The sequence below is a fragment of the Adelges cooleyi genome, unplaced genomic scaffold, assembly GCF_023614345.1.
Source record: "Adelges cooleyi isolate 19-005CV unplaced genomic scaffold, UGA_ACOO_1.1 ACOO_flye_CR_arks_rails_tigmint_CR_PRNA_574, whole genome shotgun sequence".
Lineage (NCBI taxonomy): Eukaryota > Metazoa > Arthropoda > Insecta > Hemiptera > Adelgidae > Adelges > Adelges cooleyi.
In genome coordinates, this window is record NW_026096268.1 from 15,534,528 (window position 1) to 15,561,054 (window position 26,527).

At 30.8% G+C, this 26,527-nt stretch overlaps 1 protein-coding gene across 3 annotated transcripts; it reads left to right on the top strand.

The window, feature by feature from the left end:
- The first annotated feature begins 37 nt into the window (after positions 1 to 37).
- On the top strand, positions 38 to 26,046 carry LOC126843150 (formin-binding protein 1-like). Of its 3 annotated transcripts, none has more exons than XM_050580508.1 (13): positions 38 to 436; positions 8,678 to 8,793; positions 13,509 to 13,559; positions 19,917 to 20,064; positions 20,217 to 20,474; positions 21,295 to 21,480; positions 21,709 to 21,945; positions 23,028 to 23,054; positions 23,883 to 24,007; positions 24,090 to 24,341; positions 24,422 to 24,529; positions 24,606 to 24,736; positions 24,894 to 26,046. In XM_050580508.1, exons 1-13 carry the CDS (start codon positions 413 to 415, stop codon positions 25,046 to 25,048), a joined length of 1,818 nt encoding a protein of 605 aa, XP_050436465.1. In that variant the 5' UTR covers positions 38 to 412; the 3' UTR covers positions 25,049 to 26,046. The 3 variants fall into 3 exon arrangements, with proteins under 3 accessions (XP_050436465.1, XP_050436464.1, XP_050436467.1); XM_050580507.1 differs by having other exon boundaries at positions 24,419 to 24,529; positions 24,894 to 26,042; XM_050580510.1 differs by lacking the exon at positions 23,028 to 23,054 and having other exon boundaries at positions 24,419 to 24,529; positions 24,894 to 26,038.
- Positions 26,047 to 26,527: the final 481 nt, after the last annotated feature.

Consider the following 26,527-nt stretch of genomic DNA (forward strand, 5'->3'; position numbering starts at 1 on the left):
TTTTTTTTTTTTTGTTTTTATCAGTTTGTACGTCGCACCCGTTTCGCACAGTTGTTTGATTTACTGGCGTACCTATTTGCTTAATCGTATTATTCAAATATATACCTAGTGCTAGTAGGTAATAACAATAATATTAATAATAATTAGAGGTACTCGGTGAGTTTCGAAGGTAGTTTATCGTGTGGCGAATTCGCTTTTCGTGCGCGTTCTTCTGGTGTGTTTATTACAATAATATTACATCCGAGTGTTAATCGTGTTATTTGAAGAAAAAAAAATATCCGAACGGCGGTAGTGAGCTAGAAATTAGCACGTAGGTCGGTCGTGTGCAAATTCTACTAATCCAGTAGGCTGATAACGCCGCTAGTCAGATTCATGTACACCTGTTTGGTTTAATGTGGAAAAACAGCGGAAAATGAGCTGGGGAACGGAATTATGGGTTAGTATTGTTTTTATAGTTACCTAAAACTCTATTCGGTATTCCGTTTTAACAAAAAATATATATAAAAATAAACCTTCAACAGTAAAATAGAGTCGCATGTGTGTTACGTAATAATTCTATTTTATAAATTATAATATATTACCCACTTAAAAGTTTTTTTTATTAACAAACGGACCTACTTTACTGTGTTGATTTCGATTCCTACAACACAATGTTATCACTCGTATGTTCTACAAATAATAACAATATTACATATTAAGCATCACAATGCCCTTTTAGCCTTTAGGGACTCTATTGATTATGTTTTTGTCGCTTGATTAAAAGTTATACAGTTTGACAAACGTCCAAAGTCAAGTATTGATCTTACATTATTTGCGTAGGTAGGTAGATACTATATTTTATTATCACTTTGAAATTGGTATACTCATGTTTTTTCGTACTATTTTAAATTTGTTGACACAATTAGAGATAAATTAGATATTGTCAAATATTTACACATTAATCTTATTGAGACAAGTTTAATTTTTAAATCTTTGTAATGTACTCTGCGTCCAAACGATGATTTTAGCTGTTGGCCACTTTATCATTTATTGTTTAGCTAAATGTAAATTAGTTACACAGAATACGATAATGGCACTTAATGTATCTTATTAGTGCATAGTACTTTGTTCTAACTTCTAACACACATATTTTGTTCTATTTTCTAAATTTCTTATATTATTATACTACATACTTACTGAATAGTATAATCTAATTATAATCATTAAAGGTTTATGTAAAAAATAATAAGTAGTTGTCATTCATGATTATTTTGTATAATCAACATTTTCTCTTTCTCACATTACAAAACCACATTTTCACTGCATTAGTGAGATAAGTATTCACTCACAGAGATCAGTATTAATGAAACTAAATTATTAATTAAAATAATAACGTAATTCAAATAAAGGCCTTTGCGTATAATATCTTAATAATACAATTTACATAATTTTAAATTGGATTTATATAATGCATTAAACAAAAGTATTAAATTCTTGTTATTCTGAATTGTTAATTACAACAGCTCTATTTAAAATATTTGAATTAAAATATTTACCTATGTAAGTTAATATGTAAATAAGACATTATACCATTTATAATATGTTGTCTGTTTAAAATTGTTAAAAGGATTATATTATTTTCAGATAATATTGTTAATCAAATAAAGATTAGATAGCCGATTCTTGCTATCAGATAACCAACACTTTATAAATTATGTTTTGGAACATGTCATGGTCGTAGATAGAAAATATATTTTCCTCCTTCCTAATGCACAATATTGATTTAATCAATTATGAGTCAACATTTTAATTAGTGATTTTTCTCACTTTTTTTTAGAATAAAATACGTAAATATATATTTTTAGTGATCTTCATGCAAAGCAAATTGAATAAGTTCTAAGTTCTTGTCAACCTAATTTATTTTTAAACAAAAATTTTAAATTAAATCAAACGCATGCAAAATTGTAACCTTGAATGGTTTGGTTTGGTATCTTATTAGTACCCAGATGGTCGAGTATCTATACATGTCACTTTCTTTAAATAGGTATATATCTATTTAAAATTAACATTATTACAATTTTAAAATGTAGTTTAATATATTGTACAATGGTTTTAAGTCGAGAATGATAATGAACTCAGATTTTGGTTACAGAATGATATGGCATTAAATGCACATTACATTTTTTTACAAATTGCAAAAATTTGGACATTTTAATAAGTGTAACTTAAAAAACAATAATAAAACTTATATTTTTAATTATATTATGAAAAACTTAATTTTTTTTTAACAATTAGGTATTAATGTAATATCTTATTGTATTAGACATTATATAATTGTATTTAATAATATAAAATAAATAATCTTTTTAATAGTTTATTATATTTGTATATTTTTTAAACGTTTTATCTAAAAAAATGTAATAGTTACTATAATTTTCAAGTAAGGTGTTTATTTTATCTTAAAATAATACATAAAATCTACGAATAGTATTTTTACATTTTAAATCTTATGTTCATATCAACATTCTAACGTTTCTATGCTCCGTGTGAACAATTAACTAGTTAATGAATATTTACTCGTAATTACGTATAGAAACCATGACTTTAATGACAAGCAAAGTGTGATATTTTACTTATTTGTTTTATGTTGCTTTAATTTTTTTAAAAAACTATATAATATACTGCACACCTACAACTGTTGCTACAGTTCTGTACAAATATTGAACTTGTGTGGCTCATTTAACTGCAGTTCTTCAAAAAGGAAGTTTCTTAATAATGTATAGAATATTCAATATCCTTATTGTTTGGAACTACTATTTACTTAACTAAAATAATCTATTTTAAATAGTTAGTATCTACATACTTTTATAAGCTTTCGTTTGTAAAGGGCATAATTTAAATATTTAAAAAGTTTAATTTAAAGAATTTAAAATAATTGATTTTTCAATTTTATTTTAGTATGATACACCTCTGTGTATATTATTCCCTACAAATCCCATGTAATTCCAAAAAAAATTGACAATGTTGTGATCGTCAATGGGTAAAAAACTGCTATCGAGTACCTGTGTACTCAAGTACAAGTAAACCTAACCTAACTAGTTTTTCTCAAAAGTCTTCTTTCGGGTGAACTAGTTTTTGTAGTGACCAGAATATCTCAAAAACTTATCGTCTCTTTGTTTTAAAATCCTTTGATCGAGAACTACTTGTATATGTTTATAATCGATGTGAAATATTTGGATACAATAGGTCGTGTAGTTTTTGAGTCATCGTGATCACAAAAAAAAATGCATATACTACGTTCCAATTTGTTTGAGGAATCTTTCTCACAGAATGCTCATTTAAATGTGCGAATTATTAGAATCTTTGGCGGTATTTGAAAAAAAAAATGTATGTATAAGTGCTAAAGGAAACTGTGTGATTTTAGCTTTATTAATGCGCACATTAATCAAATGTTTATTATGGAAAAAATGGGTTTCCTATAGGTACATTACATTTATATTCCTGGTAAGGGCTCTAATGTTTAAATTTTATTATTTATGATACTTCATACATTTTTGATTAATTTACATTTTTTGACGTTTACCTTTTTTTTTTTTTTACTATTTGTCTCTAATAAATAATGTAATAAGTAATCATTACTATTGGGCATCTATGATTGTTCGTCAGATTAGTGTATGTTCAATGAATTGTTGCATTTCGCTATGCTCGTCCACACTTGAGCGCCGAGTGCTGTGCATTAGTGGGCAGTTTGAAATTGCATTTTGATAGTAATATAGTATACACACCGGAGGTTCTCGGTATTTTGTTTTGAAATATTATTCTCTCATTATCAATTTCTCAACGCGAACGGCTGTCATCCGACACGTGAACCTCTGTCGTTTTGTGGTCGATGGACAATGATCTTTTTCACGTGGGCCTAGCTTCCCGTTTCCTGTGCCAAGCGTGCGTTTTTTTTTTTTTTGTGTGTAGAGTTTTTATTTATATATAATATATATATTTTTTTTTTAAATAAAAAATTTCCGCCGCGGCCAGTTAAGGAAGGAATCGCTTTATCTCAATTCAAAAGTTAATAATTACACAGGTTAACAAAAATGATAGTAGGCCACGAGGTCTACGAAGGGAAACTCGCGGACAGTTTTGTGTTTATTTTTATATCCATCAGTAACAGAACCCCGTCAGTTTTGTATTGAAAATTTGCCGGGTCAATAAAAATGATGTGTGGTTTTTTTTCTCTCTAAAAATCGTAAAAACATTTGGAGTGTTCGAGTTGGACGAAGAACACGATGTTTGTATGTGTATAGTCGGTAGTTACATGTTATTAGTTCGTCTGCGCCTGCCGGGAGAAAGTAGAACAACAGGTTATTCCCGTACGAATCCTGTCTGAATTAATTGCGACTATATCGGCACCGCCCGTCTTCTACTACCCCCAAAGACCCATGTATCAACGACCGTGATGTGGTGTACCCGAGGCGAGTGGAAATTTGTATTTTATTCATTTTTTCTTTGCCCTGTCCTCTGCAATAACTGCATATGTAGCTTCAGAACGCTCATTTGTATGCCATCCGCCGGACACGTTCTCGTTGTATTAGGTACCTGTGTATTTTTTTTTACTTTGCACGCAGAATCCGGGGTCTCTGTACCACGTACTTAATAATATTTCCTCTTCCAGACTATAGTAGTTGTTGCATTGTATTTTTAGCAAGGACTGGTTGTCCTCGCTTTATCTCGAAACGATCGTCGTGTATCACACGTGTGTAGATTTCGTTATAAATATATCACGGTCTCGGATTCATTTAACCCCTTAAAGATTCAAAAGTGCTACTTTGAAGTTATTTTCGTCTAATTCTTAACGGCAGCGAAGCTAATTTAGACAAACCTATGAAACCATTCCAAGAGCGTCGATTACAATTAGTTATCTATCACAGATTTAATGACATATACCTAAAAATCAAATAAAAGTTTTTTTTATACATGTTGAACGCTAATTAATAGTGAGCTAATGAGGCTATGCGAACTTGAATTCGTTCTTTCTTTTCCTTTCCTGCACTCAAATCTCTTAAGATTCCAGTTCATACTCTTGGTTATTTTTGCCGCTCATCTCCAGTCATCGCATCAATATTTTATTTTTAAATCTAGGTAGTGTTTGGTTTAATCACTATGTTACTTGCATACAGAGCTATTGTTAAAACAAAAACAAAATTGAAATACGACTGAACACTTGATTTAGGATAACAATTCGGCTGGTATGAATGTGTTAAAGCTTTCATGGATTTAAATTTTATTAACTTTGTAATCTTCGAATGTCTTTGATTTGTTGCTGATGTTTCGGACTCGGCAATGAAAAACTCAAAGACAAATTAATTAGTCTGTTAGGTTTTTTTTTTTTGAAGACTGACAAAAGTGATGTTAATCAATATTTTCCAATGTCATCAATATTTATGTCGGTAACCAGTTATGAATAATTAGTTTTAAGTTAATTACATTCTTAAGCAAGGGTAAGTGGTTTAGTGTTTAGTGGGTGGAATGTAGATAAAAATTCTATTGTCATACCTACCTACTCCATTTGTCATCTCGCCTAAACTTTGAAAAACGTTGAAAAAAACTTGTGAAATATGAGGTATTCAATTTGTTTTTATTTGAAGTTCAAAATATTGTTAAACAACTACTATAAGTTGAAACTTTGATAAATAAAATTGGGTTACAGCTACTAGTGAACTTAAATCCATAATAATAATCAATAACATATCGTTGCCCTTCTTTTAAATGACCTAACGCGATTTTTAAGTGTAAATTTTATTATGACAGGCGATGGATATATTTAAAAAAAACACTTATCGGTGATAGTATAAGCTAAACAGTGTGAGCATCTGGCTTAAAATTGTTTATTCGTTAGCCATGTAGGTCGGTGCCAGACCACGACAACATGGCGTTATCGTCGTGTGACAAAATTCGTTAGAACTAGGTTGTAGGAAGGATGCGACAGTGTTAAGATTCCAAGTGCATGCTCCATCTCGGATCTCAGTCTTATCATTTGTATCAAAACGCGTTTTCTACGTGGAAAATATTATGGGATTATGTTTTTTATTGTGTACTTTAACCTAACTGGTTTTGCTTAAGTAGTTACATAACTACGAGTACACGACAGACAATGCGAAATATTTATGTATTTTATGTCAGGACAATTTTATTTGATAAGAGACTTGGATACACAGTCGGATGTATCTATCATAGAAAGTCGGAAGTACCGATGCGTTTTTATTGTAACAAACAGTGGTAGCGTTTGTAATTAATTATTATTAGTATTATTATTATTATATACTTTGACATTCTCATAGCTTAAAACCACTCTTGGCGCGGTTATAGCCATAGAAACATCTCACATAAGGTCAACGGCATTCGTTACTTTTACTTTGTCTCGTACAAACGATTGTATATGTGTATGTAAAAATAAAAACCTTTAGGTCATCCGTTATTAATTGTTGTGCTTTTAAACGTATTTATCGGTTACTCCTTCCATTATTTTTCTGACAAACCAACATATTAATGTACTCGGTTAAATATGTTGATTACAAATAATTAAGTATTTAAAATCAACATCGGTACACTGTCTCAGTATAAAGTCTCATTCTTTAAAACGAGTGGCCAGCAGTTGAAGAACTGCGAAAGATATGCCTTTTAGTCCTGAAGGGCACGTAACATTATTAATTTCCTCTTATATTCTATATAAATGTTTAAATGATTATTGTTTACTTATTTATTTATAACAATTATACTCACATGTTCACTATAAATATATTTCAAATTTCCATGTTTAGTGACTTAGTGGATGGTATAACCTCCAGTGGCGTATTTATGAGGGGGGGGGGGTCTCCACACCTTGACATTTTTTTTGTAGTTATGTTTTCCGTATTTCTTAATAAAATATTACTTTTAAGTATATCTGTTTTCTAACAATTCAAAGTAGGCCAAATGGGATCCATCCCCCATACCCCGGGGAGGGAGCTATAAATACGCCATTGATGAGTGATGACCACACTTACACTAAAATAATTATAATATATTTTTTTTTTTGCATAACTATTATTTATTAATATCTTTATTATTAGTATTATTATTATTGTAAAAAATCGTATGTATGTCCTCTAGTATTGAGAATTATGTTATGTCGTCCCTAGCAACTTATGAATATTAGGTAGCTCGCTTATTTTTTATTTTATACAAAGTTATGATAAATACAATTCAATATAATTAACCTGCATGCGGTTGTGTACGTTGCAAGAGTAGTAACAACAGTTACAATATTATTATTATTATTATTATTCGTCTTTGCGTCCAAATTAACCCGAACCCCTAATAAAACAAGAATCTTTCAAAATATAACCGGAATTATAAAAAGAGGCAAAAACCTGAAAACTAACCTGGTTGGTGTGTAGCAGTTGCCCTCGGCAGGTGTCCCTATGTCCATTTTCATAATATAACCGTTACTAATATGAACCTAAATTTTGGTTAATCAAAACCCAAAAAAATTTTAAAAACGAACAAAACCCTAATCGGTATAATTACATATAACTCTAACCATAATAAATAACTCGTCGTCAAAATCCTGTATGATATGAAATACTTAGTAACGTGTAGATGTAAAAATAAAAAAAAAAGTAAAAACCGGTTAATAACTGTAAAATCAGAATTTTTTTCTGGTACTTGTAACCTGAATATTTCAACCACCAGTTTGGAAACCCCAATAAACATAATTTAAAAACCCAAAACCCTAGAAAAAAAAGTAGGGTGCAAAGCCTTGTAATGTTTTCCAATAAATCTCTAAGCGTCGATGTGATTTTTTTTAACGTTTGTATGACAATGCAATCAGTCTTTTTGTTGCAGTTTAAGTCGACGATAATTTATATTTAATTACTTAAGAAGTAAATCGATTTATGCTCTACACAAAGTGGAGAAATGCTCTCACCTATAGTTATCAAAAAATACCTATTGTGTGTGTGATTTCCGATCGACGTGGCGAACATCGAGAAAGTTATATTCGACCGAGTAACTATTATAAATTATTAGTTATTCATTTGATTATTTTTATCATTGCGGTATGATGTTTCTTCCGCGTTAGGATGGGTTATTCTGACAATGGGTTTCTTCTAAGACCCCCTCTTTTTATACTTTTTGGGTGAAAGCGTAAATCCCATAGCAACGGCTATAAAGCAATCCACCGTGTCTTGTACAATACTAATAATATTTATAATATTTTAATTATAATCACTCGGTTTCGGTCGTTTGATAATAATTAATGTAATGAAAAAAAATCATCGTTTCTGGAACGGAAATAATATATGCCGAAATGCTTTCATCAATCTTTAATTCCCATTTTCACTTCCTGGCTTTGGCATTCACCTCTCTGGAATGTGTTTGTCCACAGTAGGATCCTCGCCATTCTGCGGCCGCCTCGAGGTCGAAATAATTGAAAAAAAATCCAGAATAGTCTTTCATTTGTTAACAGAACTATTTTTTTGTCTCATTTGACAGGCAGCCAAGTTAAAACAAACGTTTTTAACAGGCTATTAGCGTTATTTTTTTATTGTTATTATTAGGAATAAAGATTTGTATTCAATGCGCATTCTCGTCGCATTGGCCTTGATCTTGGATATTTATTTACGTACCATGTCTAATAACGGTATTTTTATTTGTGTTACAGGACCAGTACGATAATTTATCGTTTCACACTCAGAAAGGCATCGATTTCCTTGAGCGGTATGGCCACTTCATCCGGGACAGGTGTCTCATCGAAATGGAGTACGCCGGAAAGCTCAGGTAAGACGAGAACTGATACCATAACTGATGACGATATGGATAGGTCATGGCTATGTTAAATTATTTGAAGGGAAAGATATAGGTGGTAGTTGAGACCCTCTTCGGTATTGAATGAAATCTTAAATTCCTATAATTAGTTTTATTTTAATTATTTTTTTTTTAACTAAAAAAAGAAGAGTACTAGGATAAACTCTAAACACCGATAATCATGAATAGCTTTTTGATTTTTATATTCATTATCAACGATAGAGATACTGAGATTATGTGATAAAGGAAGTTTTTAACGGGTAATTATTGTTTTAAAACGGGGAGGATATAGCACGTGACAGGACGTTTCAATTTAACCTGGCCTTTATTTAAATAACTTTATAATATTGAATTTAACCAGTACACAATTATTTAAATAAAAGTTCAAATAATAAAGTAAAATAAATATTTATTTAATATAATATATTTAAATAACAAATTGTTTGAACTATTCGAATAAAATATGATCATAGATTAAATTGTTGAAATCCAGAAATGCAGATAAAATAGTGTTGGCGGTTGTTGCATTAGCGTTGGTAAACTTTAAACTTTAATCTTTGATATTATTAAATAAAAACTTATGAAAATAGTTTTTAAGTAATATAATATATTTTAAAATAATAATAAAATTCATTTGATACGGTAAAAAAATGTATTTCAAATAACTAATTATTTTAAAAGTATTGGTATTTATTTTATAAATAAATTATGCGCTGATATTTGATTGCAATAACATTCACATAACGGTATTCAAATAGGTAAACTGAAGCAAATGTCCTTGTTTTTTTTCTTATTGCCCAACTCTTTTTTATCAATGTAAATTCAATTTTAAATACCTACTTTTTTATGAAAAAAATACGGATGAACAACAACGGCTTCGTCCCTACTAGTTTTTTCTATCTCGTACCAATATGGTACAAGGGAATTATTATTTACACGGGTTATGCACTTGACCGCTGCTACCTAACCTAACCGCTGCTACGTCGCCTGTTATTCGTCGTCGTCGCTAGGCATTCCGTGGGCTGACTTTAAAAAAACATCCAACTGACCAACCGCACTCATAAGTTGTATTGGAGAATTATACATTTTGTTATTACTCTGGAATCCCGAGTAAAATGTATTTTGAAATCGTTCTCTGGTAGTTTTTTTTTTGTAAGTTTAATAACGCCCGTATTTTTGGGATTAAAATAGGTATTTTTTTTTTAAATGTAGTTGGTAATATATTTTTTTTTCTAACCATAACACGGTTTAGTTGTTTTCGTGGAATAACTTTTTTGTTAACTCCTCGAGGCCTTTTCTAAAGTGGCTTTGCTCATTGCCATTTAGCTCACGCGTGACGTAGCAGAAATTAGCTACGCACTTGAGAAAACATTCCTATGATGTTTCTTGATCTTATACAGTGTTTAGGTATATGTTGTGTATTAATCTGTCTATTTTTAGTATTACCGAGCACCTCCAACATTATATTAAGTAGAAACGCGTAGCGAATAGGGGGAAACTTGCCCTATCACAAAAGAGTGAGGGGAGGAGTATTTTTTAACGAACTCTAAATTCTATAAAATTTCTGGTAAAATAAAAATAGTTTCAAAAATGTGTGTTACAATTACTATAATTTCTAATTTGAAAAAATAGTAACTGGCGTTTCGCAACAAAGTAAATGCAGTCTGATCGTCTGCTGAAATGGTTAGAAACAATAGGCACATAACTCCGTTGAAGGTAAGGTCGTTACTGTTATTAACCATAATACTTTAACCATTCTAAAGATGTATTTATTTATAAATATTTGCTTAAACGACTTTGAAAAATGTACTTTTCTGCTCTGGCCGGATCGTTACACGAGTTATGAATAACAGTAACTACCCAGAGAAAGGATATAGTCGGTTTTTTTCATAATATCTGTCGTCATCGTTTTGTCCTCGTCTCAGTAAAACAACGTTACTGTACTGTCAACGCAATGAATAATCTTTATTCTTTATCTGTCATAACGGCAGTCGCGTCGTACCGCGATGTTTGAAATTTAAAGAAATACATCCAATTCAACCAATTCGCATTTTGACTACTTTATCCACTGCAATATGACTTGGTAAGCGTGCTTGGATCACAGGAGGGTCTACAAAATCACCCTTTATTTGTTGAATAGCTCGTCTTGGTTTGATTAACACTTACCCTAAACCTGATATGTTTAAATTTTTGTAAAATATTGCCTATGATAAATAGTCTTGATCGGTGTCCCAACTAAAACAACACTGTTCTTCAATTAATACCAACTTGATCACTGCTTAAAAATGTAAGGATAGGATCCTATTAAATAAATATTATGATAATATTGATGTATTCGCTGGAATTCGGTCAGATTCGTTTATATGTGTCCTACAAACAGAACAGTATACTAATACGAATCATACACACAAATCACATAACACTTCAAAGCGTGTGTCATCTTTTTCACGTATTTATACAAGTTGATTACAAGACCGCGTTTAAAATAACAATTTCGTTGAAAACATATTGCACGTGTGTAACCGCGCGGAGGAAAAAATTGTGCTCAAAAGGGCCTATAAAAAAAATGACTCACTCGCCAAGAATTATTATTCACACATTGGCCATTACCATAAATACGACGTTAGGTATTGTTGTATTATATATTTCCCATATTCATTGGACGTGTAACTAATATTACTTGTCGTTCGTGGTGTATATATGTACACATAATAATATAAATTATGTTATATAATTTCTTCGTGTCCTCAGTAGTAGAGCTCTGTGCATAACGTCACGTTATTTAGGTCGGATATACCAAGCATATTTTGATAACCATAAGAAGTGATGTTCGTGTTAAAAATTTAATTTGCCAAATGGAAAGAAGAACGCTTAACATACATATAATATAGTATATGCTATATATAACTGATGAGCTCTTAGCACGTTCGGGGTCTGTACATTTGCGCATTTCCCGCTGGCTAGACTAGAATGTTAGACGTGTATAAGTTGATTTAGCAGTCGGTCAATAAAGCCTGTTAATTTTACAATTGCACTTTTGTACCTTACCCAATCAGTAATGTACTTATACATTTACGGTTTGCTAATAAAACGGCCAATCTCTCTTAACACATTATCTTTCATTAGTGCCGGCAGTCCTAGTTCGAGTGGTTTACAAATCTTCGAACTGATATCTTGGTAACTAACGTGTTATTCTACATTTTTCCGGATACATTACTAGTGTGATAAACGCTTATTATTGCCGTTATCTTAGTAACAAGTGATTCGTATTAAAATTTTACAGCAGCACAAAATAATAATTGTATTTCCAATGTGTTTTTAAAGGTAATGTTCACTGAGAATTCTTTTCTAAATCTTCTCCAAAAATCAATGATAAATTATAAAACAAGTTCAGGCTGCAGTAGGTATCATTGACAATTAAATCATTTATGATCGAAATATTGCTATTGATAGTCTCTCGTTGGTCATTTTTTTAGTTTTCATCACTTCACTTAAGGGTTTTGTGACTAATCATAAATGATAACTAATTTATATATTATGTCGATGAGTCATAAGCGATTTATTTTTATCATTTTACAGTAACTACTTTTAAAAATATACAATGCTCTATAATTACATTTATACTTAATAGGCTTATCATAAAACATTTAAATCTTCGGCTTCTGATTTCAATGACTTGCATAAATATATATATATATATATATACACACACAAAGTTTTTCATTTACAAGTGCTAACAGTACTAACACATTTTTACGCTTCCCAGCAATTTAAATATGGACTATTTTATATACTTAAAAAAAACCTTTCCATTCTTTATCATATTATGCGCGGTTAACAGATTATGGTCAAAAAGTATGTACACTTTTAACATTTTTTAATAATTAACTAAGTCGTCGAAACATAGAAGTCTAATAGGTATCATTTATTTTTATTAAAAACTAGATTTTTCTAAAAAAACTACCTGTGTATGATGTATCATCGATATTATGCAGGTAATTGGTTTAAAGATGTGTGCGGAAGGGGTCTAACATTTTTTCTTTACTGGGCATCCGCGTGGACAGGAAAAAGGTTTTTAAAAAACTGCCTGCTATAGTATCATGTTAATTATTTTGTCGGTTGTTAAAATGTATTTCTCCCCCTGCATTTTTTCTTTTTTGTAATACTATTATCAAACTGATTTTGTAACATAATAATGCAGCTACGGTTTATTTCAATTTTTTTTTTATAACTCCGCCTGTGCATGTGACATTCCATCGTGTCTTGCGGCTTAAGGTGTGCGTTTTGTGTGCAGGTATTGTACGTATTGTCGATGGTGAATCTTCGTTGGAAAAAAAGTGTGTGTGTGTGTATAACAATATACTGCTCGTTATATACTATAACGGACACGCGAAAATTTTTCCCCCATCAGAGTTCTTCTTCCATATCCAATTTCTAGATTTTCTCGGTCATTGGGCATGACATTGTATTAGCAGGCTGTATTTTATTGACAGACGCTGTCATTGAACCTCTTGTGTGTGTATGAGTAAAGCAAAAAAATTCGGTTTATTATACAATATATATTATCCTACGCGGCGCTGCGGTGCGGTGCAATCGTTAATGTATACAAGTTAACGATAGTCCATACTGTTGAAAATCGATAGATTGTTAATTATGTAAATTATTAACAGCGTGTTTTTCTTTTACAGGCGATTGGTCAAAAATTATCAACCGAAAAAAAAAGACGAAGAAGAATACCAGTGAGTATACTCAGCGCTTATTACTACTATATTTAGTTTTATTACAATAATTAATATGTACATTTTAAATAAGCTGTTACATATAGCTTATTAGAAAGAAGCGAATATTGGCTGTATTTAAATGGTAAATTGTTGAGTTATTATTATGACGTTAATTGCTTTCAAAACGCTATGAGTAATATATAATGAATAGCAAATGAAATGATCTAATAGTGGAAAGAAATATGTTATTGCACTATAATTTGTTGAACGTAAATGACGTTTGGCGGTTCGATAACTTAAATAGTTATAAACATGGTTCTTCGAACAACAAACTAGACGAAAATGTGACTAAATTGGTTTTCGCCATCGAATCTTTTCTAAAAAAAAAAGAACACAAATCATATGGTTTTTATTCCGTATAGTCTAGTTTTTTTGCAGCAAATAAAACTGATGTTGGATTTGTGAAAATGCCTGGCTTATAATATTATGTGTCTCATATTTATATGTTGTTTATAAATAAAGTTTAAAGCCCAGCGGTTCAAAGGACATCGTGTCTTCAAAAAAGACATGATGTTTGCTAACTAAAGTTTAAATTTAAAGATACGGTTTGTTTCAATTAATTCAAACAACTTCTGGTTATTATTTATAAGACTAATCTTTGTTTAATTTAAAATGCTATCAATAGTATGGTAGTTTCCTAATTAGGTACACTTTTTTTAAATGCGTATCATCGGGATTAATTTATTTTCCCATCAGTTTTTTAAAGACAAACATTTTTCAATAAGAAGAATTAATATTTTATAGGAGCCGGTTTCCGACGTAGAGTGATAGGTTTGACTAAAACCTGTTAAATGTATTTGTATAAGAAAAAAAAAGTTTAAGGAATTGCAAGTGTTTATTTATTTATTTCTTACTAAGAATTTGATATTTCAAACAACCGAAAAATAGTTTACTATAAAATTATGTTGTGGTTGTTTTCAAAATAAAAATAATACCGTTATTTTTGTCGAGGTCAGAGAGCGGATGTTTAAATTGTATTTTTAAAATTTGAGTATTTATCGTTTAAATTAGGGCCTATTAATTACATTATAATCTTGATATTCCTATAGATGTACATATAATATGTTTGGAATATTTTGTATTAGCATTTTCTTAAAATGATTTTTTTTTATACAATTCGTGTTTGGTATTTGTAATTTAATGTCATTCCCTCACAAAATTTTTGGGTGATTTGCGCCTATGATTTCAAATCAATATAACTTTTGTAAAAAAAATATTTTAGTAATTAATTCTCAATTAAGCTTGAATTTTGCATAAATTCGCTCGCTAAAACATCAAAATACAAGAATTGTTTTGTAGTTAGAAAAGTCGACAAATTGCTCTACCGTTAGGAAATTTTTAACCATATTTGATTGTTGTGATTTATCCATTATGATTCGAGATCGGAATGTAATAATAGAAGTTGTGTGAACTGAAACCTATTATGTTAATATTGCAATTAATTACAATTTGAATAGGTGTTTTTCTTTTTAAATTTTTATCCCATTTTTTTTTATTGCAGCGTGTACTACGCCAACATACTTTTTTGTTTCTATATTTAATTTGATATAATTAAAACACTTTTTTGTTTAAGTGATTAAAAAAACTAGATGCAGGTCATGTGATATAAAATTTGAAACAAGTAAACGATAATATTATGTATGTGTGTTAGACTAGAAGTCGGAAATACTGGTTTAATATCACTACTGGGAGTCCTGACTCATTCATAATACGGTATTTAATATGGCTATCGTCGTTGCCCAAAGCAAGTTCAATATACTCTTTAAATGTCATATTCAACATACGACGACGGTGACGATCACTCAATTTAACTAAACGTCGACTTGTGCTCGTGTGTGTACTGCTTTCAATTGAAAGCAAGCAACCTACTATTCATCTTGGGATCTGTTTAAATAGAATAATACAAATATAGCTTATAAAACATGATAGCTGTTATAACGTTATTATTATAACTTCTTTCATTCACATTTTAAACGTTAGTTTTTTTTTTAATTTAGGTCGGGCAAATTTAATGGGAACAGACTACTACTGTCTCATGTAATTTTCTATGATTTGATTGGAAAAAAGTATAAATTTTTGCCACCGACTAAACGTTTAATAATTTCAATAATATTTATTGGTCTTTTGGTCATATTATATGATTTTACATGATTTCCCTGTGCTCTTTTCAATTTTGTTTTTGCATATAAATAAATGGCGACATTTTGTTGTACAATATTATCAATTAAGTCGATATCTTTATAATATTTTTTAAATATTTTACCAACAATATTTGACGCCAAAATATATTTTATTTTATATCTTATATTTATATTTTTTTTTATAGGATTAGTTCACGGAAACCTAATCTGGTCCGAGATTTTCTCTGGTGCGTCAATTTATTTTTTTAATTACTTACAAAGTCGCAAGCAACTTATATAAAAAAAAATTGAAATGTTCTAGTTTTGTTTCGTTTACAAAAAAAAAAAGCAAAACAATTATAATAAATTATTTCTGAGTTCATTAAAGAAAATAGAATAAGCAAAACCCATTTGAAATGAGTTTTATTACATTTCTCAATTTATGTAAAAATAACAAAAATCAGTTGTATACGATATCTGAGGCCAGATTCTGATTTAGCAAAATATATTTTTAAAAATTGATTTATTTTGGTTCTTGGTTCAATTAACAAAGTTAAATTTTGTTTTACGGACATTTCTTAATTTATTTTTAAACGATTTTTTTTTTAATAATACATTTTGATAACATTTTTACACTGGTACATTTTGAAACACATGTTCCTTCTACTTTGTATATGCGCTATATTTTATTTATTTATGTTATTATTATTAATGAGGTTCACTTAAATTTATTCAATAAGAATCCTGTTAATGTCAACTAACGGTTTAATTTGCTTAAGTAACCTGTCCAACATGATATTATTATGTACACAGTAAATCTATGAAACTATATTTATATTTTCATAGGTTTCATTTATAATGGTCAACGCCCTTCTTTCGCTCTGCTCATTTAGTCATAATCACTAACTTTCTTTAATCATTTTACTATTTCAATCGTTTATTTATGAAAGGTGCAACATTTTTGTGTCAAATTGGCAATTTTTATTTTATGGTAAAGTAAACAAAAATAGCGTTTGATAAAATGTATACTTTTAACTTGCAAATGACAGCATACTGTTCATTTTTCAATGGCATTTAATGACCATAAATTGCAACATTTATAGTAACACAATTTGTTTTTTTCAATGTTGGTTTTACTTTTGTGTTGTACACCATAGAAAGTATAAAAATTGATATTAAGTTACTGATATTATCGAAAACCATAATCATCTGTTGTTTTGTTGTTTGGATCGGTTCACGTTTTAGTTAAATAGAAAATAAACAGAGTTGATATTTTGCGTATAATGGATGGAGGGAGGGCGTGTATACACTATCGACTTTGAGAGTACCTTTGTACACTCGTTGATTCAATTAAACGGTCAGATTAATGAAAAAATTTTAAAAAAACTAGCCGGCTTATCAGACACAGTCGGTTCGTACAGCTGACTGTTTAGGTAGATTTCCATAGAAGTATTATTGGCATTGGTAATTCCGAACCGTATCGATAACGGTTGTATCAACTAACGCTATCATTTGAAAACCAATCGCTACAGTGTTGTTGTATATTATTTTATATTCAAAACATACATTCGAGTGTGTGTGTCCAGTTAATTCCTATGACGTTCTTGACCCCGAATCTCTGGTCTACTGACTTTACTACGCGGCTGTAATGAATGCATTTAGAAAAATACTCTATAATTAATATGATATAGCATAGGGTATTAAATACTTAATATTAATATACGTTTTTAAATGTAATAAAATTCCAATTTTAAAAACTTATACATGGGAAATGGTACGTTTTCAGTTTTACAGTAAAATATAAAGGCATTATTTATTTTTTTTAGTAAAATAGATCACTTATAAAAATTAATCTGCTTTGAACAAAATCGATATATTTGGTCCCCTTTTTCTCAATGAACTAATGCGTTATCGGTTTCTCGTCGATTTCAGACCCAATTTTGTGTACGTTACCTTTGAGTTTTTTAAAAGTTGTCTAGAATATTGGAATGTATTAAAAAAGTAAACCATGTTGCATTGTAAGAATATTTTAGACTACCTCTAGTTTTGATTTCACGTGGAATCCTAATAGTGTAATTTTTTGAAAATTTAGATGAAAAAACATTAATTCTGTCAACAAAAATCTAAACTAAAGGTTTCGGGATTATCGATTTAATTATTATACAACAACACAAAATCAATTTATGTAAAAATATTGCAACGCAACTAATTGAATTACGCATCAAAACATATAATCTATGCCGTATTATATTTTATTGGCCATAATACAATAATGAACAATTATTATTTTGGAAAAAAAATAGAGTTATAAAGAGTATAATTCTTTACATAATTGATTAACTCTTAATGAACATTTATGGGAGTCAGCATTTATCTTTATGATTAGTTATTAAAGAACGTTCGTTGTTATTAAAAATGCTGACCCTTTGTTTTTTTGTTATTTTAAACGAATAAATCTCTGGTATTACAACCCTTTGTAAGCAATGCTTGAGAGCAATTTTGAGATTTTGTTAAAGTGAATTTGAAATCCAACGTATTTTGTCATTTTTGGTTTTAAAAACTATATTGGGGAAGGTGTGGTTGGAAAAATTGTAAAACATACATTTCCATGTCTTTATTTATCACGTCCACTTCCTTGATCTTTCAAGATTGTGTACCATTTTCCTACTTTTGGCGTAATTCCCAAACATTCACATTTATGTCTAACCTCTAGTCACATCCATCTCATCCATCTCGGCCTGATCTTTTTAGCCGCTTCGAAAAGTATGTTGATATTTCTCGAATTTAAAGATGAACTTTTAAAATTTTTGACCCAATAAAGTCTCTTTCAGGTATAATTTCTCTTCTTCAGACTACGTTCACAAATCGGTTCAGCAGTTCAAGAGATATCGTGGTTTCAGACACAAAATTGAAAAATTAAAATCGCCTCATTATAAAAACAATACCTTTTCAGCTATGCATCGTAGATACATACCTAATTGTACTTATTATTTGAGTTTTTTCTTTCTTTTTTTTTTATATTTATAATAACTTGAAAAGATTTTCTCGAATGCTTTTTCTTACACATATACCGTCACTCCTGGGTCTCTTAGTCATCGCGTCCCACTTCGAGTGCAAGGGCCTAAATATGTAGGGGAATCTATAATTTTCTGCAGTTTTTCACGGTCAAAAGCTCCGGCGAAATGAGTCATACCGATGACGTAACTGTGGATTCCGGTAATCGATATAAACGTGCCAAAGGGAGAGGGCGGCTCCTTTCCTCTTGCACTGAGTGTGTGTGTGTATATGTACACACTGAGCAAACGTGATTCGAAGTCGTTCCCTTACTGGCACGACGAGGGTGTTAGTAAAGTGTATTATTAATGTTTAAGGAGAATCATTATTTATTTACAGAAGCCCGCTCGAAGGCAGTAAGATATTGTGTTTAGAGTAAACAATTTTTTCAAAAGAAAATAGGTTATGGCTCACAACTACAAGGGTCTTTGGTGTACAACCGCGTCCGACCTAACCTCTCGCCTTAATTTCGTTTCCGTATTTATTTACCTGTTAATATCGACGAACGGCAATTGTTTCTTATTCCGGAATGTGTTCAATGGTTTTACTAAGTAGATGTTTTTTATTTTTTTTTCGTCATGTCATCGTTATTGAAATATAATATTATTGTAATATATCGCGTGTACAGTATTAGTGCATCGTATATGCGTGCATTCGGTTGCACAATATTATGCGTTCGGATGTTTTCTCACGTTTTCTATGCAAGGCGAATAATGAAAGCCCCGATGGATTACAGGTGTTTCAGAGCACTGTCGCTTTTCTCTGGGTTTCACACGGCCGGTTTTGTTTACTTAAAGCCAAAAAAAAATTACAGTATCAGTGCAACAACAACTCTCTCCGCGGCGAACAAATTTAGAATATAATTTTATATTTATAACAGCTGTGCGTCGGTCACCGGCCCAAGATTATCGAAAGTAGCAGCATCAGCGGTAGCTTTTTATTATTTTATTTTGTACACATATCTGCTGTATCGAAACAATAATAATAATATAAGGTCATATTATTTTTGACTGTCATTGATTACCTATTGTTCCCTCTCCTCCTTCGACGTACGTCCAGTAACTCAATTGTTTTGGTTTTATTTTCATTTTTTTTTTTTTGTGCTTGAAATTTGACATCGCGTTTTTCTTCTATTCAACAGGTACAGCACGTGTAAAGCATTCAAGGCGATGTTGTGCGAAGTGAACGATTTGGCGGGACAGCACGAGGTGATCGCCGAAAATCTCCAATCCGACGTGATCCGAGAGATAAATTATCTGGCCAAGGACATCAAGGAAGAAAGAAAAAAGGTACGCCCGCATTTCCACAACCGTGTTAAAATCGTATCAATATCGTATAATAATAACGCGTATCGTATACAACGTATACTGTATATACTAAACACAAAAGACGGTCTATACATTAATTTTTCTTCCCCGCTTCTTTGCATTGTCTCCTGTAGCTGCTCCAGGACAGCGCCAAGTATGTGGCCATGATCAACAATCAAGTGGCGTCGTTGGAGAGGTCGCGGAAGAACTACGAAAAAGCGTTCAAAGAGGCCGAAAGAGCTTTAGACAATTTTCAGAGAGCCGACGCCGACCTGAACCTTTCTCGGGCCGAGGTCGAAAAACAAAGAATGAACATGGCGATAAAAAATCAACACTGCGAGGAGTCTAAAAACGAGTACGCCAACCAACTGCAGAAGACGAACGAGCTTCAAGTTAGTTTTATTGTTATTCATAGACCCAGTGTGATGTGAACCTTTTAGGCTGGAACACAGTGCAAGCAAAAAACTCGACTGCTGTCCTACATACCTACTAGCCCCACGTTCTATGGCCTTCGCATTATCTACTTTAGGCTCGAGGTTAAAAGAAACATAAATAATATGCGTACATTTTTGTATAAAAAACAAAACTTTGTCTATTTATAAATTTGAAAATTTTTAATAATTAAAAATAGTAGGATCCAAGGGTCTGTTTTTGAATTTCCCATGCCTGATACCTATCGTGTTTACCGCACACGTACACTCCCACACACATAAGCTGTCGTTGTATACACTATCGTTGCTATAGGAAAAAAAACATACACAGCGCAAAACTCAAACATAGGGTAGACCACAACAAAAACTTGATGCCGGGGTAGTTTATACTGTTGGTGGCGAACACAGCAGAGTACAAGAGTAATACGAGTCGGTATTCCCTTCGGTCTCCAGGGAATATAAGGGCGGGAGTAATCTTAAAGAGAGAAATAAATAAAACCGTATTGGCGGGGAAGGGGGGGTCTAACTGCGAAACGAGTAGGAAGTCCGTCAAAATTAAAACAAATGGAAAAAAAAACATAACAAGAAGAAGTCTTAGTTGTACAATAATAATATGTGGGCGGACATTTTTCATATTATTGTCCGTGCCATTGTCCTCGTTATAGCCACCTGGTAAAAAGAGCCCGGAGCCTTCGGCGTACTGGTTTATTATTATATAGCGACAAAAATCCTGTGCTATTTAAGGGAATTGTCGATTATTAATTACTTATAACAATTGCAGAGTCAACATTACAAAGCGCTAATGCCCGAAGTGTTCAGGCAGCTGCAAGAACTCGACGAAAAACGGATCCGCAATGTTCGACATTTTATGGCACATTCGGCAGACGTGGAACGCAATGTTTTCCCAATTATAAACAAGTGTTTAGACGGAATCATCAACGCGGCCTCTCACATCAACGAAAAACAAGTAAATATCCGGTGCATACGGTCAATAATTAAAATTTTATTTATAGCTTGTTTCCCCCCCCCACCCTCCTCCCAAATAAAAACCCCCCTCTTTACAATGGCACCACACCGTGACTCCGCTGTCGGAAATTAGAACCTAGCTGTTAAGATATATTAATATTTATAAACATAATCAAAAAATCTTTACAAGTTTCAAACGATTTTAACGATTCAACGCTCATTTTTACAGGACACAGTTCTGGTGATAGAAAGGTATAAATCTGGGTTTGAACCACCCGGAGATTTCCCGTTCGACGATCTGAGCCGCGGTGGCGAATCCACTCCACTTGTCATTTCGGGTGGGCACACGATGCTGTCGCCGGGCATTGGCGCCCACAGGGCGGATTCGATGACCGTCAAGGGCACCATGTCGGCGGGCAAACTGAAAAAACGCGTGGGCCTGTTTGCCATATTTAGCTCCAACAAGGTATGGATTGAACTAATTGAATATATATGTATATATTAATCACTTTCAATAAAAAAAAAAAAAAATGGGCTGTGGTCAATAATAATATTCTAACACGTTTTTTTTTTTTTACTCTATGTTCAAAAAAATATATATAAAAAATACGAAATCTAAATACACTTCTTGATATATCTCAACGCGTTTCTGTAAGTACACTGATAGATGAATAGGTCATTTCAAAAACGACATGAGTCACTGGTTTTTCAAAAATGAATTTTTGTCAAATTTTATAATCATATACGTAGTTACGTATTCTGTGTAAAAATTACATTTTTCAAATTCGTGACATTTGTCAGAAATATTTCATTTTATTTAAAAAAAATTTTACCAATTTGTGCAATAATTTAATAACATTCCAGTGTTTATTTATTTTATTCTATTTCTTGACCTAATTGCTATTCTCTGCAAAAACAACGCAAGTCAAAAATGTCTTATCTGAATTTAATGAATCATAGTCAAAGTTAGACTATTGAAAACTGTGGATTATGAACATCACAAATCCTATAAATAAATTGTCAAATAGGTGTAAACGCAAAATAAGTTGAATTTCTGGAGTTATGAAGTTTTTTGTGGCTAGTGTCGTTTTTGAAATGACCGATTCAATTGTAAATCCCTATTTCTCTGTGTTGTACTTGGCTTTCCGAAATTGTTGCATATTTTTTATTTGTTTTTTTTTTCTACACGATACTTGCACTAGAAATAATACATATTGTATGGTTATCACGTTAATGGCGACTTTATTAATCAGTTATAAACTTCGTTTTATTCGTCGTTTGATCTTATTTTTTTTTTTACAAGTATGTACTCGTGAAACCAGAAATGAAAAAAATAAATATATTTTTCAACTTTTTTTTCACAAAACCGTCTTGTCAATATTTCACAACGACATTTTGGGACTAAAAAACACAATCGTAGTATATGATGAATATACTTTATGGAGTGTCAAAATATGTTATTTATTATATTTTATTTATATTTATGTGTATTATACAACTAACTACGCTTTAATCACGCTTTGCATATATTTTACATGCACACGGAAGCTTATGGACGTATGCAGCTCAGTTAAGGTATATACATTTTTTTTATTCAAATTGTAATTCAAGTAATGTGTGTGTTTGTGTGTGAACTTTTTTATTTTTAATAGTTGACTTTCAAAAATAACATGTTCAAATAAAAAATCGAAAAGTTTTTGTTTTGGGTTTAATTAATATTAATTTAATGACCGGTTTTTGACATTATTTTTAAAACAGATGCCGAAATCGGTTGTTATACCGTTGTAAGTGTTTGTATTTGTATTGTGTACAAAATAATATATAATAAGTTAACACTTAACAAATGTAATTAACCCATGTGATAAGCCTGTGGTATTAATTTTTTAAAACGCTTGAAATAGGACATAGGTCAATAAAAAAATATTACAAACATAACTAAATAACATATTATTATGGTTATTGATTTTATTAGTATTTATTATTATTATAAGTACTGTTCTATGTTCAAAGAAATTATTAATTTTAAATTAAACTATTATAAATTTATCGATTTGGGCTAAAAGCATTTCATCGCTGTATAATGTACATATTATTGTTTTGGGCACTAAATAAGTATAATAAAAGGCCCTATTTTTTATAAATAACTTTTGGACTAAAAACTATTTTATTTGGTGTAAAAGCTTAATTCTGGGAAATTGTTATGCTTGGAAGAATACATGTGTATATAATGTATATATATATATATTTGTTTGCAATTATTCTTTTGTTGCATCACTAACATAATATAAAGAGTTACTGATAATCACCACACACAAAAATTTTGCTGATTACATAATTATGTACACACATTTTTTTTTATTATAACTATTTGACTATTATTAATGTATTCATATATAATTATAGAACAACCTTTCATCTTCTGGTGATAAGGACGACTATAGTGAACTTCCCCCGAATCAACGTCGAAAAAAAATTCTTCAAAGACTGGACGAAATACAAGCCAAGTTACATCAAGAAATAGCGGCCAAGTATGCACCACTTGTTGTAAAAAATTATGATAATATATTTTTTGATAATATGTATAAAATGTATGTACATTTACTTGTTTAGAGATGGCTTGATGAAAATGAAAGGGGTTTACGAATCGAACCCGGCTCTCGGAGACCCTATGTCTACCGAAGGACAACTGAGCGAGTGTTCTCAGCGAATCGATAAATTAAACGCGGACATGGCCAAGTATCAAGCGTTACTCCAAGAAGTCGAGTGTAACGGTGGCAGTCCGGCGGGCAGCCGTAAATGCGAATCGACAGAACAAAACGGAATTGGAAACGGTAGCACCAATAACCTTTCTAATAATCATAAGTAATATACTTTAAAAATAATTATAATTGTTTTTACTAAAACAATAATTATTCTAATGCAAGCCGTTCTACTTTTAGTAGATTGAATGTGTCTATACCGGACGGAAAGGCACCCTTGGGAGAAGACGAGTCGCTGAGTCGTTCGGCATCGGATTCTAGTGTTTCCACGCCGGCCGTAGGATTAAATAAGTGAGTCAACCTGGAGTTTTTTTTGCAAATTATTTTACTAAATAATATTAAAATTAATTACAACTTGTTGATTTAGTCGTTATTCGGGTGAAACTGTTAGTTTGGGTGCGTCTCGGCACTCTTTGATGAGCAACGAAGATCCACCTTATTATGATCTTCACGATTTACCGCCACTGGGTACCTGTACTGCTCTCTACGCATTCGAAGGTATAACGGCTACTGCCACATTGAGCTTATGACTTTATTACAAAGGTCTTTTTACAAGAACCTTATTAACTTTATAGGTCTCTTCTTGTTAGTTATTTATCTACATTTTGCATATATAATTATGAATGTATTATTAAACGTGTTCTACTTATTTTAGCTACGAGTGAGGGATCGATACCAATGTTTGATGGAGAGCAGTTACTCATTATCGAACAAGATCAAGGGGACGGCTGGACTCGAGTGAGGCGGCAACCTCCCAATGTGGAAGAAGGTTTTGTACCCACCTCCTACATTTCCATACACTCCAGCTGAACAAAGCTAAACTTTTCGGACACATGTAGCACCCTTTGACCTTAGAATTAGCCACTTACTGTATATACTAACTTTAATTGTTCCCTCCCCCCCCCCTTTAGCATATAAGTAGCTTTTTTAAGGTTGTGAAAAGTGCCAATTTTTAACAAAATTTATTTAAATTTAGTCCGAGCTCAAGTTATTTTTATGTAGGTTATTAATGTTATTAAATTATTATTTTATCTTCAAAATAATCAAATTTTTCTAGTGTGCAATTATTAAACAAGTGAGCGGCATATTCACCTTGAATTTCATCATCTTAAGTTTATCCATCTATGACCGCCACAAACACTCTCATATTTTTCCATCTTCGTTAAACGCATTGATAACTAGTTGGGGTTATAATAGAACCATAAAATATATTAATATTATTTCAACCTGAAAGTGTTTCCGTCCACCATTCTTTTTTTTTTTTTTTTATTATTATTATTATTATAATTTAGTTATTTAGAATTGATGATGTTTTTTTTATTTCATTGAAAACACTGTTCTGTTTTTGTTTATTTTTTTTTTGTTTTTTTAATAACTATACCTTTCTTCAATCTAAATAACAAATAACAATTTTCTTTAGATACAGAAATTACCATTTGTCAATTAAAAATAATAATCATTAGGTTGTATGTTCTGTTTTAAAGCAAATAACTAATGTTGGAACTTGATGAAAAGCCGGTTGTGTCTATTTTTATATATATGTATAATATATATTTATATAATATATACATTTAACATATACAAAGAAAATAACTATTACTATTTTTCTTATTACTATAATATAATTATTATTTCTTATTTATATGTTAACATTAAATATTACTAGATGTGAAAGTGCATATGCATATGCATTGTAATAGCAAAGAGTACGCTTAAAAGTTAAAATAAATAGCGAACAAAATTAACTGACTACCCTTTTATAAACAATATTTTATTTTTTGTTATTATATTATTATTATTTATTGTGCTTAATAATTAATGAGTTTTATTTTTTTATAATGTCTACTTTGACGGAGAATTGAATATTATTCATAGTTCTGTGTAATGAGAAGTTTCGAAAAAGTAAACATATACTTGTTTTATTCTATTATCTCAAGTTGCTAACGTTGATTTTATCATGCACTGATGAAATAAATAAAAACTAAAAAGCAATATAGAGAATAATAAAGTGTTATACTTTTGTTTTAAATTTATCATAAAATTAAATGTTTTGAAATATATAATTTAAATTACAAAGTAAAGATAGTCCTGAGCAATAACTTTTTTCTATTATTGTATTAAAAACTAATAATTCAATATTATATTTGCATCAGTCCTTTTCAAGAGATTCATTTATAATTTTCAAAATTTATATACGAATTGTAAACCAATTGTATATTATAGTTAATGCAAATTTAAATAATACGTACAAATATAATTCAATTAACTTTAATTATATTTAACTAAATA